The 13,560-nt window shown below is 51.7% G+C and overlaps 1 protein-coding gene across 1 annotated transcript; it reads left to right on the top strand.

The window, feature by feature from the left end:
* Positions 1–7,984: 7,984 nt before the first annotated feature.
* LOC311164036 (translocon-associated protein subunit beta) lies at positions 7,985–12,769 on the top strand. The gene is made up of 6 exons (XM_084223292.1): positions 7,985–8,043; positions 9,751–9,905; positions 10,778–10,876; positions 11,250–11,358; positions 11,515–11,592; positions 12,264–12,769. The coding sequence occupies exons 1-6, from the start codon at positions 8,041–8,043 to the stop codon at positions 12,372–12,374; spliced, it is 555 nt and encodes a 184-aa protein (XP_084079418.1). The 5' UTR covers positions 7,985–8,040; the 3' UTR covers positions 12,375–12,769.
* Positions 12,770–13,560: the final 791 nt, after the last annotated feature.

Genomic DNA, 13,560 nt, shown 5'->3' with positions numbered 1-13,560 from the left:
CACCCATGGACCAAGCCCCCCCCCCAGGTGGGGAGAGCCCCCCCCCATCCTCTCCAGTGGTGGGGGGGCACTGCCCTACGCTGTGCATAGCTTGTCCCCACCTCCCCACTCCGAGCAGCCCCCCCCCCGGCGAGCCCCCCTCGCCCCTGCACTCCCGGCTGCTTTCTCTTGGTTGCACTATTCGGGTGAGCCCACCCGGGTGCGGGGCAGCCCCGGCCCCCCCCGGACCCTTTCCCCTTCCGAAATCCCCCGGCCCTGTGGGACCCCCCCTTCCCTGGGATGGCCGGGCCCCCACGGTCACCCCTCTGTCCTTTGCACATGCCCCCCGCAGGGCGCAGCCTCCCCGGGGGTGGAGGGGACCGGCACTATTTGTCTACAAATAAGAGTTTTATCTATATTTAAAAAGATGATGTAATATATTCCCCCCACAGCCCCTCCGCTGCCAACCACCAGCGCTGCCCGGCCTCCACGTCTGCCATGGGGTGCCGGCAGGGGTGATGGGGCCGGGGGGGCTCTGCTCCCGTCATGGCTTTAAAGTGCCTTATGGTGAACTTGAACCTTTTCGGCTACTTGAACCTCTCTGGTGTCAGGAACCAAACAAACCATGGGCGGGCGGCCCCCGCCCCGCCGGGCCGCCTCTGCCTGTCTGTATGTCTGTGTTTGTTTTTTTTTTTTTTTTTTTTAAACGAAGGCTGCTTGGTAATAAACGGAGAAGCAGGGACTTCCCCCGCGTCCAGCTGTCTGTCCATTCTGCATCCCTGCCCTGGAGCAGCTGGGACTGGGGGCACTGTGGGGTTGGGGACAGGGACATTGAGAGTCTGGGGCACTGCAGGGATGGGGAGTGGGCACCGTGTGTGGGGAGAGGGACACCGAGGGGTGGGGGTCAGCATGGGGCTGGGGGCACCATGAAGGCTGGGAACAGGGATGTGTAGGGGCTGGAGGCACAGTGGGCATGGAGATGGTGGCACCAAGGTCCTGGAGATGAGGGCTGGGGACATTGAGAGGCTGGGGTCACAGCAGGGATGGAGCTGGGGCAGCAAGGAGCTGCAAGGGATATCACAAGGTCAGGACTACCATGGGATGGTGGGTGCCAACTCAGAGTACCAGGACTCAGATGCCTTGAGGACCAGGTGATTTATTCCCCACTACCATGGGATGGTGGGTGCCAACTCAGAGTACCAGGACTCAGATGCCTTGAGGACCAGGTGATTTATTCCCCACTACCATGGGATGGTGGGTGCCAACTCAGAGTACCAGGACTCAGATGCCTTGAGGACCAGGTGATTTATTCCCCACTACCATGGGATGGTGGGTGCCAACTCAGAGTACCAGGACTCAGATGCCTTGAGGACCAGGTGATTTATTCCCCACTACCATGGGATGGTGGGTGCCAACTCAGAGTACCAGGACTCAGATGCCTTGAGGACCAGGTGATTTATTCCCCACTACCATGGGATGGTGGGTGCCAACTCAGAGTACCAGCACTCAGATGCCTTGAGGACCAGGTGATTTATTCCCCAGCCCTTCCGCATCCAGTGGCTCTCAGCTTCTGCTGCACTGGTGGGGCTCCAAGCACATCCCAGCAGCTGGACCCATGGTTTGGCTGCCCCACAGCACTGTCCTGCTGTCACTGAGCCCTTGCCCTCTCTTTCAGTGTTCTTGGCCTGCTGCTTGCTGCGACATTGGAGCTCAGTGTTGGCATCCAGCATCCCCAGTGCTGGGGAGCACAGGGGGCATTGCCACCCCACAGCCAGCCCTCACCTGCAGAGCAATCTGCTCTTGTTGACCCCACTGCTGCCCACATCGCTCTCCTCGCTCTTTTCCACCTCCTCCAGCTGGGCTCACAGCTGGGCAGCCGTTCTGGAGGGGAACCTCCGGCCCCTGAAGATGTCCTTGATGCGCTGCAGCCCAGCTGTCTCCTCGTCACTGGAGTCCCTGCAGGGCACAGAGGGCAGGGCTGAGCTGCAGCACCCCCCTCCCACACCTGCTGCAGCCCCCCAGGCTCAGGTGGGCTCCCAGCCCCCCTCTGCTCACAGCTCCTCATCCCCAGAGTCGGGGTAGCTCAGGGGGGCCATGCAGACGGAGCAGATGTTGTTCAGGGTTCTGACGCAGTCACTGCAATACAGCCCTGTGGAAAACGGGGCAGTCAGGGGGGGATGGTGAATTTTCTGGGGAGGGGGTCCTCAAACTGTGGGGGCTCCTATACCTTTGCAGCTGGGTGTGATGCAGGTGCTGAAACCTGGCTGCTCCGCAGGTCAGGTAGCTGGATGCCCAAGAAGTGGGTGAGGGCAGGAGACTGGTGGGCACAGGGTGATGCTCTGTGGGTCAATGCTGTCCTGGGGGTCCTTGACACAGACCCTCAGGGACACCACAGAACTCTCCCATCCCACCAGGGCTAAATTACCTGTATCCACAAATCTACTGCCATCAACATACGGTTTTTCCTGGCTCTTGTAAAGGTTCATTCCTTAAATCTTGGCATCTTGACTGCTCCACGGTGTGCAGCCAGTCATTGAAAAGGTCCTTGCTTCTCAGTAGGGAGCAAAATGGCTTCATTTGATGTCATACACATGACTACCTCTCTCCCTGGTCCATTAGCACAGCTTGGTATTTTGCCAGTCAGTTTAGAGAGATCCAGTGATGTCCCTTTGGATTCACCAGCCAGCAATGGTACATGGGACTAGCACAGTTAGTGATCATCCCAAAGTGAATTTCTTGCCTTCTGCATCTTTAGGGTGGTGGCTGCTGTGGCCCAGAAGCATGCTGACCATCCAGTTGCTTGGAGAAGGATGCCACTGGCCTTTGCCACCTTCCAAGAAGCTGTGTCATCCCCACAGAGGCTATTTGTTGCCTTTTGTGCACACATCATGAAAAGAGTTTAGTTCTATCTGGAAGGCCTTAAGCCAGTGCTTCCATGAGTATCCTTTATCATGTTAAAACTGGTTCAACATTGTCAGGGCCATTCCAGCAATTCTTCAGGGCCTGATTGACAAATAAAAGGGGTTGGCTATTAGTCTGAAATTTTGAACCTGTATGGGGCAAAATCCTGCCACTAACAAAATTCCTGTTAGATATCTTTTAGTCCTAGGAGCTGCAGTTTGGAATATCACTACTTTTTTCCTTCTCCCAGAGCTCATTGTCCTTTTGGTACCCTAAAGCTAAGGTATTAGTCTTACCTTTTTTTCTGGAATTCCAGGAAGTCCCAAAAAGTTCTGCAGGCTTATGGTCACTTTCAAGCAGGTTTGTTCCTTATCAGCTCCAATTAGGATGTCATCTACACACTGTAAAAGAACACTGTTACCTTTTTCCCATTGCTCTACTTCTTTTGTCAAAACCACCAAATAAAGTGGGTTTATTTTTGAATCCTTGAGGGAACAGTGCATCCTTTCTTACTGCATCTTTCTTCCAGCCACAGGATTCTCTCATTCATTGGCAAAGATTGTTTGGCTTTGTTCATCTATTGGGATACAAGAGAAACTTTAAGGCCAAAACAGTAAAATAAGAGTTTGTTTCCAGCACTGAGGTTAACAAGCCATAAGGATTTGGTATGCCTGGGTGTACATCTGTGTATGTTTGATTGATTGCTCTTAAATTTGTAGTAATCTGCACTCTTGAGAATGAGGCTTCTTTGAAACCTGGAGGAAGGCATCTAAAACTCAGATTGACATTGTCTGAGTATGCCAAATTGTAAGAATGTGTTTGTCCATGGTTCCAGACCTTTTTGTGCTTCTGTCTTTATAGGATATTTATTCATTCTTAAGGGTTTAACTTTTGGTTCAGAGATTTTTCTCTCAACTGGAGACACATTCTTTGCTTTATCTCATTTTCTGTGGTCCCTGTGGATCCCTGCATTTCAAATGGCATCCAGAATATTTTCTCCAATGTCCTCCGATGGTTTACACATTTACAGGCAGATCTGAGCTTTACAGCCTGTCTCAGGTGGAATGTGAAGCTGCATGGTATTCACAGAAAAGATTTAAGGTTTTGTGCATTTAAGTTACAAAATATATCTCATCCCAGCAAGGGAAGGGGTCATTGATGGCATATGGAGAAATGGATTAATTGTTTTAGTGTCACCAGCTATACATGCCATGGGTGGTAGGAATGGCTACAAAACTAATTTTCCTGCTGCCCCAACAATCTGTACTGGAACTTTCCTCAGCAGGCCCTTGCAGCCAGTTACTTCTGAAGATGTGGCTCCATTCCCCAGCTTTACTGGAATCAGGGTATCACCTGGGCATGCCCTGATATTTCCCCCCCATCCATCCATCATCCATCCATCCATCCATCCATCCATCATCCATCCATCCATCATCCATCCATCCATCCATCCATCCATCCATCCATCATCCATCCATCCATCCATCCATCCATCCATCCATCCATCCATCATCCATCCATCATCCATCCATCCATCCATCCATCCATCCATCCATCCATCATCCATCATCCATCCATCCCCCATCCATCCATCCATCCATCCATCCATCCATCCATCCATCCATCCATCATCCATCCATCCCTGTCCATCCATCCATCCATCCATCCATCCATCCATCCATCCATCCATAATCTATCCATCCATCCATCCATCCATCCATCCATCCATCATCCATCCATCATCCATCCCTCCATCCATCCATCCATCATCCATCCCTCCATCCCTCCATCCATCCATCCCTCCATCCATCCATCCATCCATCCATCCATCCATCCATCCATCCATCCATCCATCCATCCATCCCTCCATCCATCCATCCCTCCATCCATCCCTCCATCCATCCATCCCTCCATCCATCCATCCATCCATCCATCATCCCTCCATCCATCCATCCATCCATCCATCCATCCATCCATCCATCCATCCATCATCCATCCATCCATCCATCCATCCATCCATCCATCCATCCATCCATCCATCATCCATCCATCCATCCATCCATCCATCCATCCATCCATCCATCCATCCATCCATCATCCATTCATCCTTGCTTGAAGGGGTCATTTCCCTTTGGATTTGCTCACTGTCATGATGTTGAAGCAGATTTGGAGTCCCTGATCACCTGCTTGGTTCCTGCTGGAGTCTGTTCTGATTCTCCATTGCCAGGGGCAGCAAGATAATCCAGGCAAGTCCTTGTGGCCACCCCACCTGGGTCACCATGATGTCCCCAAAGTGGGTTCCTTCCCACAGCATGCAGGAACTGATCCACACCTGGAGTTGGGATATTTGTTTCCCTTATGTCTGTGTGGAGATGGAGGCAGGGTAGTGAATCCTCAGGTGCCATTCACCCACTTTGATGCACTTCAAAGAACAACAGATCCACATCTCCCATAAACACCACAATCCAAAGCTGTGGATAAGGCATGGATCAGCTGCAGCCAGGGGCTGCAACTTCTTTTGTCTCTTCCTGGAGACCCAGAGCACGAATATTGACTGTGTGTGCCCTCTGCAAGGGCATCAAAGCCTTTTTGCAAGTTAGTGGGGAGGTGGAGATGGCTGCTAGCTGCTCCTTAGAGCTTTGGACCATGAAGGTACAGCCTTGCAGAGCAATGTGAGAGTTGGAAAAGGAAGTCAGGACTTTATGAGATGCAAAGACAATCACACAAGATCTAATTAAACTCCAGCAGAGTGGTGCCATGAGCAGCAATGCAGCGTAGAACAGCAATATGTGGTGGCACGCGTTGCTCACAAGCAAAGGCACAGATATGGGAAAAATAAGATTTTGATTTCCCAATCGTATTCACAGGATCCTGAGGAAAGGGATGGAAATATCTTGAATGAGTCCTCAGACTCCAAGGCAGAGCTTTAGCCAGATTTAGCAGGAAGGGACGTGGTAGAAGCACAACCCCTCATAGAAATGGAGGGGCAGAGGGATCTGCTGGGTGGAGGGGTGCACTTATACTCCAAAATAGAGATCTATCAGCAGAAGAGAGAAGGTGGCAAAACTGATATGGATTTTGTGAGTTTGGAATAGTGGGGCTGTGTCTGTCCACTTATTAATTGATGCAAAAATCTATTAAGTCCTATAGGCAGTAAGGATCAGCTGTGTGGGGAATGTGCTCAGGGACAAAGTGAGGTCAGGGGTCCTGCTCGGCAGGACATTGCCACCCCCACGCTGTATCAAGGGCTGCATGTCCCAACAGCACATGCAGACACTGATGAATTAGTGCCATCCCTCAGAAGCTGATGTTCCAGGCAGAAGGTTTTAGTTTCCTGCAGCAGATGGGGATGGCTCATGCTCTAATTACAGGATCTAGTCTGCATGGGGCAGCAGTGGCTGTAAGTATCAAAATACAGCTTTTGAGAGGGGTGCCTGTTTCATTGAAGACCTTGATTACACCAGCCACCACAGTGCTACCAGTAATATAGGTGTCCTAGCAAGTACCTTAGGGGGAATTCGGGCTCTAATTTCAGAACCAGCTGTGCAGGTGGTGAATGAAAATCATCTGGCAAAACTGAAGACTTACCTCGTGTGATGAGGAAACAAAAGTGGAATGATCTTGTGAAAGTCAGTGTCCCATCATCAGAGATAAAGAGGAGCTTAACAGCAAAAATGTTTCACCATTGACATAAATCTTTGTCCTCCTGGGCCACAAGAGCTGCTAAGGGAAGCAGCAGCCATTTTCTCTTTGTTACAAGGGAGCTGCCAAACACCTTGATTTTTGCTGGTTAAAACATTTTCCTTTATTTTATACAAATTTCTTTCCATCGTGTATGTCTCGTTCCATTGCTTTATGATTTTATTTTTTAACAAATTATTATTTTTAAGTCAGCATCTCTGATTTACTGTCTCTTTCTTGATAGCAGGAGGGGAAGGACAGTGGCTTAGTTTGAAGTTGAGCTCCTCATTTGTTGTTGAAACCAACACAGACACCTTTTTGGGGTGGAAGTGCCCTGTTACCCCCCATCCTCCTCAACCTGCTCTTCCACTGCACCATTGCAGTGGAACATTTGGATGTCCCAACAGACACAGTGAGTGTCTGTCACAAAGTGAGGAGATGGGAAAGAGCAACCAGGAGCCAGGTGCCAAAGTCAGTGCTGCTGACAGATCTGAGTGCTCATGGTCACAGACCCACCCAAGGCTGACCCAGCTGCTCCTCCACAGGCAGAGGAACTACCCCAGCACCTGCTCCTGTCTGCAAGGAACTTTGTTTGTACACTGCACCATCCACAAGAGCAGGGGTTTGGATTTGGCACCCTGTCCAGGCTCTGGAAGGAATTTCAGGGACAGCAGATGAAGACAGGACAAAGCTGCAGGATGCTCAGGGGCAAGAAGGAGAGTTGGGAGAAATTTCAAAACATGAAAAGATACGGAGCAATCCTGTCCCACTTGACGCTGAGCATGCCAGAGACGATGCCAAAGTCTTCTGGGGGGAAGGAATCATCCGACAGCTCCACATCTAGAGCAGCACCGAGCACAACAGACAGACCCAGCTGCTCCTCCACGTGTGTGTGAGGAACAAAATCTGTGCAGAGGAGGGTCCTGAGGCCTTTCTTCCACCAGAGGTAATCTGCCTGAGAGATACGGGCACAGGGGAGCTCTCGGGGCTTCCTGCAGCGCTGGAAACACCAACAGGTTTCTTATGCTGCTGGCCTTGCACTAGGGAGGTCGGGACACGTCCTGTTCCGCGGCAGCAGAAGGCTGCAGCCTGTCTTCGGGGAGTGAATCCAGCAGGAAGTCCTGAGTGCAGGAATGGAGACCCTGGGGTTCTGTGCACCTGATTCTTGAGGAATTTGGCCCTGCTCCTTCTCCTTCACTCCTTCCTCGCTGCTTTACACATCCCCCACGGACCTGGGCCGGCTGCTCTTCTCCAAAGCCTTCCTTACGAGAGCGCGGCCCAGCACGGCGCGCTACTTCCACCGCCACTGGGCAATGGCGCAGCGCAGGAAGCACGCCCTGCGCAGGCGCGGAGTCCCGAGTGTGCGCAGGCCTAGACTCCATTTCCCAGAGGGCATAGGGCTCCCATCATCGCCGTTCGTGGGCGTCATTTCCGCCGCGGTGGCGCTGACTCGTCTTTGCGGCGTTGGCGGCGGGAGAGATGGTGAGGGGCGGGAGGCCCGGGGCGGCTGGAGGCCGTGTCCTCGGGCCTCGGGACGGAGCGGGGGGCGCTGGGAAAGGTCTGTAGGAGAGGATCGCTCGTGGGCTCTCAGGGGCCAGGAAGGACCGGCCGGTTTCTGGCGCTGGAGCGTCAGAGTCGGGGTCTTCCGCGGGCAGCGCGGGTGAAACGGGGCGGTTCCCTGTTGAGAGGTGTCCTTGAGCCCCTCTGGGCCCCTGGGCTTCGTGCGTGGGCAGGAGCAGCCTGGGCTGCGTGCGCTGCTGTAGCAGGGCAGGACTGGGGGGAAGGAAGGGCTTCTGGGTGCGTGCCAAGGCCGGGAGGTTCAGCGAGGCCAAGGGCAGGTGCTGCACCTGCATCGGGGCAACCCGAAATACAAACAGGCTGGGGGAGAATGGATGGGGAGCAGCCCTGGGAAGGATGTGGGGGCATGGGACGTTGACAAGAAGCTCAGCATGCCGTGCACTGGGAGCCCAGGAAGCCAACACTGTCCTGGGCTCATCCCCAACAGCGTGGGCAGCATGTGAGGGGGGGATTCTGCCCCTCTGCTCTGCTGAGACCCTCCCCTGCAGAGCTGCCTCCAGCACAGGGAGCACAAGGAGCTGCTGCAGTGAGTCCAGAGAGGCCACAGAGGTGATCCAGGGCCTGCAGCCCCTCTGCTCTGGACACAGGCTGGGAGAGCTGGGGGTGTTGAATCTGGAGAGGATTCCAGGGAGACCCTAGAGCCCCTTCCAGGGCCTACAGGGGTTCCAGGATAGTTGGAGAGGGACTTTGGACAAGGGCCTGGAGTGACAAAACAAGGCTTCCTCCTGCCAGAGGGCAGAGTTAGATGGGATATTGGGAAGAAATCGGTGCCTGTGAGGGAGGTGAGTCACTGGCACAGGTTATCCAGAGAAGCTGTGGCTGCCCCGTCCCTGGAAGCGTTGAGAGCCAGGTTGGATGGGGCTTGGAGCGACCTGGTGTAGTGGAAGGTGTCCTTGCTCATGACAGGGGGGTGCAATTGGTCTTTACAGTCCTGTCCAACCCCAAGCACCCTGTGACTGTGGAAGGCAGAGGCCCTGATATTGCAGCAGTTTTTGCATTTAAAAGTGTCCTCACTGGTCACATCTGTAGTGTTCCTCCTGTCTCCTTGTCCTCTCAGCAGAGTGGCTGCAGAGGCACTGTGTTTGGATAAGTCAGACCACGAGGCTTGAAGCAGGGACCTGTGCAGAGGATCATAAAAGCCACTGGAGGGAGTTGGTGGTTCTCAGTGGCTGGAAATAGGGAACAATAATGTTGGGGGAAAAAAGAAAAAATCTCTCTAAGAATGAATTCTGTTGTGTAAGACAGCACTGGAAAGTTGCCAGGCTTTGCAAGGCAATTAACCATTAGTTGCCAAAACTGATGAAATTGATAGTTACCAAAGGTTTTGCTCTGGAAGTTACTAGAAGAGGCTTAGTGATCTGAAAGCTTTGCCCATTATTGGGATGTGCAGGACCAGGGCTTGAACTTGATAATCCTTTTGGGTCTCTTTCAACTCAGGATGTTCCGTATTCTGTAAAAGGGAGTGGTACTGGCCAGGGCTTTGAAAGGGGAGAAGACTGTGAACTTTTCTTCCATGGCTGCAGATCTGGGACACTGCTTTGCCAATTCTTCCATCCTCACAGGCAAGTTCAGAGATTTCAGATGATCAATTCCATTTCTTTGTGTTTCTAGATGAAGCTCCCGCTTCTTGCAGTGTTTGCCCTGGTGTCTGTGGCTCACTGTGAGGATGGTGCCAGGCTCCTGGCCTCTAAATCCCTGTTAAACAGATATGCAGTGGAGGGCAAGGACTTGACTTTGCAGTACAACATCTACAATGTTGGCTCCAGGTAAGCCCTGTCCAGGCTTCAATAATGAAGCAAATGTTCTCTGTGTGGCTGCAGGGTACAAGGCAATTTCTGAGCTCTGTGATGTGCTGTTGCTTTTGTTCCCTGTAACTCTGAGCTTTCCAGCAACACCTGAAGGATTGGCCCTGAAATTTGCCTGTTCCTTCCTCTTCCATTGTGCCTGCTTTCACCTCATGGCTGCTCAAGCTGTCAGTCCAGCATGGTATAGTTCCTGTGGTGTCCTGTGACACTCTGTTCCCCACACATGCAACTCCCTTTCTTGGCTTTGTGAAAATTGCTTTTTACTATCAGGACTTAACTAAGGAGTTGTCAAAGATAAAACAGAATTTCCACCATGCTGGTAAAAAGCTTCATTTGCAGACTGAACAAAATGCAAGACACTATTAAATGGCTTTGAGATCTTGATTTTTTAGATTATTTTTATTTTTAAGGCAGAGTAATGCATGCTGAGTGCAGTACTGCTAACAGAAGAATATATGGTGCTGTAATGTTGAATTGATACATTATTGAGATCCTGTAATTTTATATGTGGGATTTGGTTATTATTTAGGCCAGCATGTGTATCCATGGGATGGTATCTGAAGTTCAGCAAACTGCCAAATTGTGTTGTGGAAAAAATGGTGGTTTTCCTGTCCTTGTGGTTGTTTCTCTCAGCTTTGCCTTCCTCCCTCTGCAGTCTTCCTGTAAGACACCTCAACTTTCCTCCCCATCTTCTGCTGGTGACATTTCATCTCTCAAAAATCAATTCTTCCATTTGGTCAAGATGGAACTGTCAGTGCACTTTGCTGCAGAGCCTGTGAGCAGATGGCAAAGCTTTAAGATTCCTGTCTCATCCCTCTCTTTGTTGTGCTCAGTGCTGCTCTAGATGTGGAGCTGTCGGATGATTCCTTCCCCCCAGAAGACTTTGGCATCGTCTCTGGCATGCTCAGCGTCAAGTGGGACAGGATTGCTCCGTATCTTTTCATGTTTTGAAATTTCTCCCAACTCTCCTTCTTGCCCCTGAGCATCCTGCAGCTTTGTCCTATCTTCATCTGCTGTCCCTGAAATTCCTTCCAGAGCCTGGACAGGGTGCCAAATCCAAACCCCTGCTCTTGTGGATGGTGCAGTGTACAAACAAAGTTCCTTGCAGACAGGAGGAGGTGCTGGGGTAGTTCCTCTGCCTGTGGAGGAGCAGCTGGGTCAGCCTTGGGTGGGTCTGTGACCATGAGCACTGAGATCTGTCAGCAGCACTGACTTTGACACCTGGCTCCTGGTTGCTCTTTCCCATCTCCTCACTTTTCTTCCTGGGATGAAATACAGCAGTGTTCCTTAACGTCCAGCTCCCAGAGCCAGCAATGTGTCCCACACCGTGGTTTTACGGCCTCTCAAGGCTGGGTACTTCAACTTCACCTCTGCCACCATCACGTACCTGGCACAGGAGGGTGCCCAGGTGGTGGTAAGTGGCTGATTTATGGAATCCCTGCAGACACACCTGACCACGCTCCCGGAGCTGCATGGTCGAGGTGATGCTTGTCTGTGTTGCTCTCACCCTGCCCAGTTCTGGAGCGAGCAGGAAAGGTGGCAAAACCTGTCTTTTCCCTGCCTTTTCCAGGTTGGCTTCACCAGTGCTCCCGGGCAGGGAGGAATCCTGGCTCAGCGTGACTTCGACAGGAGGTTCTCCCCTCACTTTGTGAGTACCTTTCAATTGACAATGGAAAAGTGCATCACGACAGCTACAGCCCAGTGTGGTGGCTTCCTGCTTGCACATGGTGTGTGTGGCTTGCCCTGAAGTCACCTGGAGAGCTCCAGAGGGAGCTGAGTTAGTTCCTGTCAGTTCTCCTATCACAGAAGCAGCTGAGTTTCCATCCCAGCTCCCTCTGTGAAAAGCTTTGTAGCATTTGAGGCAGAAAATCTGAGAGTAGAATCTTAGAGTCTCCTGGGCTGGAAGGGACCCACAAGGATTGTGGAGTCAAACTTCTGGCCCTGCAGAGGACAACCCCAGGAATCCCAACCATGCGCCTGTCAGCCCTATCCAAACTCCTTGAGCTCTTGTCAAGTTTGGTGCTGTGACCACTTTCCTGGAGAGCCTCTTGCAGTGCCTGGGAGACCATCCTCTGAGAGAAAGCCTTTTCCTAATATCCAGCCTTAATGTCGGCTGTCCTGACACAGCTGTGGGCACTCCCTTGGATCCTGCCACTGGTCACTGAGGGCAGAGGTCAGCACCTGCCCCTCTGCTTGCCCATGTGAGAAAGCTGCAGACAGTGTGAGGTCTCCCCTCCCTCTCCTCCTCTGACCTCATTGCTCTAAGACTTCCCTTGCCTGGATTGTTTTGACTTTTCTCTTAACAATTTCTCCCTCTAGCTGGACTGGGCAGCATTTGGCGTGATGACCCTGCCCTCCATCGGGATCCCTCTGCTGCTCTGGTACTCGAGCAAGAGGAAGTATGACACCCCCAAGAACAAAAAGAACTGAGCAGAGTCCAATGCCAGCAGCAGCCCAGAGCTCGGGAAGGGACATCCCTGAACCCCCAAGAATAGCGGCTGGGTCGGGATGGCGCCATCCCCTGCGAGATGCTGCCTGCGTCGTGTTTCAGCCCTCTGTGCAAAGGATTCGGTGGCTGCAGCAGCAGCTGTGAGGTGTCCTCTGTGTTCTAATGGAGAAAAAAGAACAACCAGAAGTCCCAAACTGCCTTGGCCAGCCCCTTTGGAGGCAGAACCCCTCTCTCCTCTGCAGCTGCAGCAATCTGAGCAGCACAGCATGTTAGTGCCCAGAGGGGCCTGTCTGTGGGGCTCTGCCTCCAGCTCCCATCTGCCTGCTGCAGTTTTCTGAAACATGTTCCCTCTCCTGTGAAAATTTATAATGTTTAATAAAGGACAAAAGGATACAAGGACCATATAGCAAAGGTTATTATGGGTGCATCTTGACCCTGAGCCAAGAGCACACTGTCACCTTCGGGGATACCCCTTAGATATATTTTCCCTTACATCAGCCTGTTGCATATTCATAGACCCTTATGCATATCCATAAACTAGTTTACATATTCCAGTAACTAGTTTACATGGCCCCTCCTCGGGTCTGCCTTTTCAGAGCATGCCTCTTTTTTGCCTGTGGTTTTGGCTCCTCTTTATCACTTCCAATTTGGTCCCTGGTCCACACTGTCTTCAGACAGAGAGTGCTGATGGTTGGCAGGTCTGTACAGGTGTCCTCAACCTGTGTTCATTGGATGTCATCCCATCCAAGCAGGCATTTTCACACAAGCAGCTATTTCACCACTATGTCTAAGCTTAATTAACAACAGAAATAAAAACTGCATCTTTACAACAAAGTTACTTTAACATTACACATAGAATCCATTTTAATGTTTGTGAAAAGCCAATGTTATAAAATGTATAACAGTATCATATCTCAGGGTCCCCTGCAGGTGCTGCCTGCCCTGTGGGACAGAGATGGCTCTGGTGACACCACAGACCTAATTTGACAGGGTTTTCCAGCTGCTGCTTTGCCCAAAAGGAGCTCTAAGGGTGGTCGGTCCCTGTTGCTGGTGCTCTCTGGGTGGCCATGATGTGTTTTGTGTGTCCTCCACAGGAGAGGACTGTGTTCTTGCCGTTCTTTTTTGTTCTGCACTCAGTTGAGGTGTGTTGAGGTATGGAGGATTTTG

Source organism: Fringilla coelebs (assembly GCF_963513975.1).
Source record: "Fringilla coelebs genome assembly, chromosome: 29".
Classification (NCBI taxonomy): domain Eukaryota; kingdom Metazoa; phylum Chordata; class Aves; order Passeriformes; family Fringillidae; genus Fringilla; species Fringilla coelebs.
The sequence above is the reverse complement of the archived record's forward strand: the minus strand, read 5'-3'. Positions and strand labels throughout refer to the sequence as shown.

Bases quoted from the DNA above. Each gene is read 5' to 3' on its own strand.
- LOC311164036 (XM_084223292.1), top strand. The intron at 9,906-10,777 runs GTAAGCCCTGTC...TGTTGTGCTCAG, and splicing joins ATCTACAATGTTGGCTCCAG to TGCTGCTCTAGATGTGGAGC. The intron at 10,877-11,249 runs GTATCTTTTCAT...TCCAGCTCCCAG, and splicing joins AAGTGGGACAGGATTGCTCC to AGCCAGCAATGTGTCCCACA.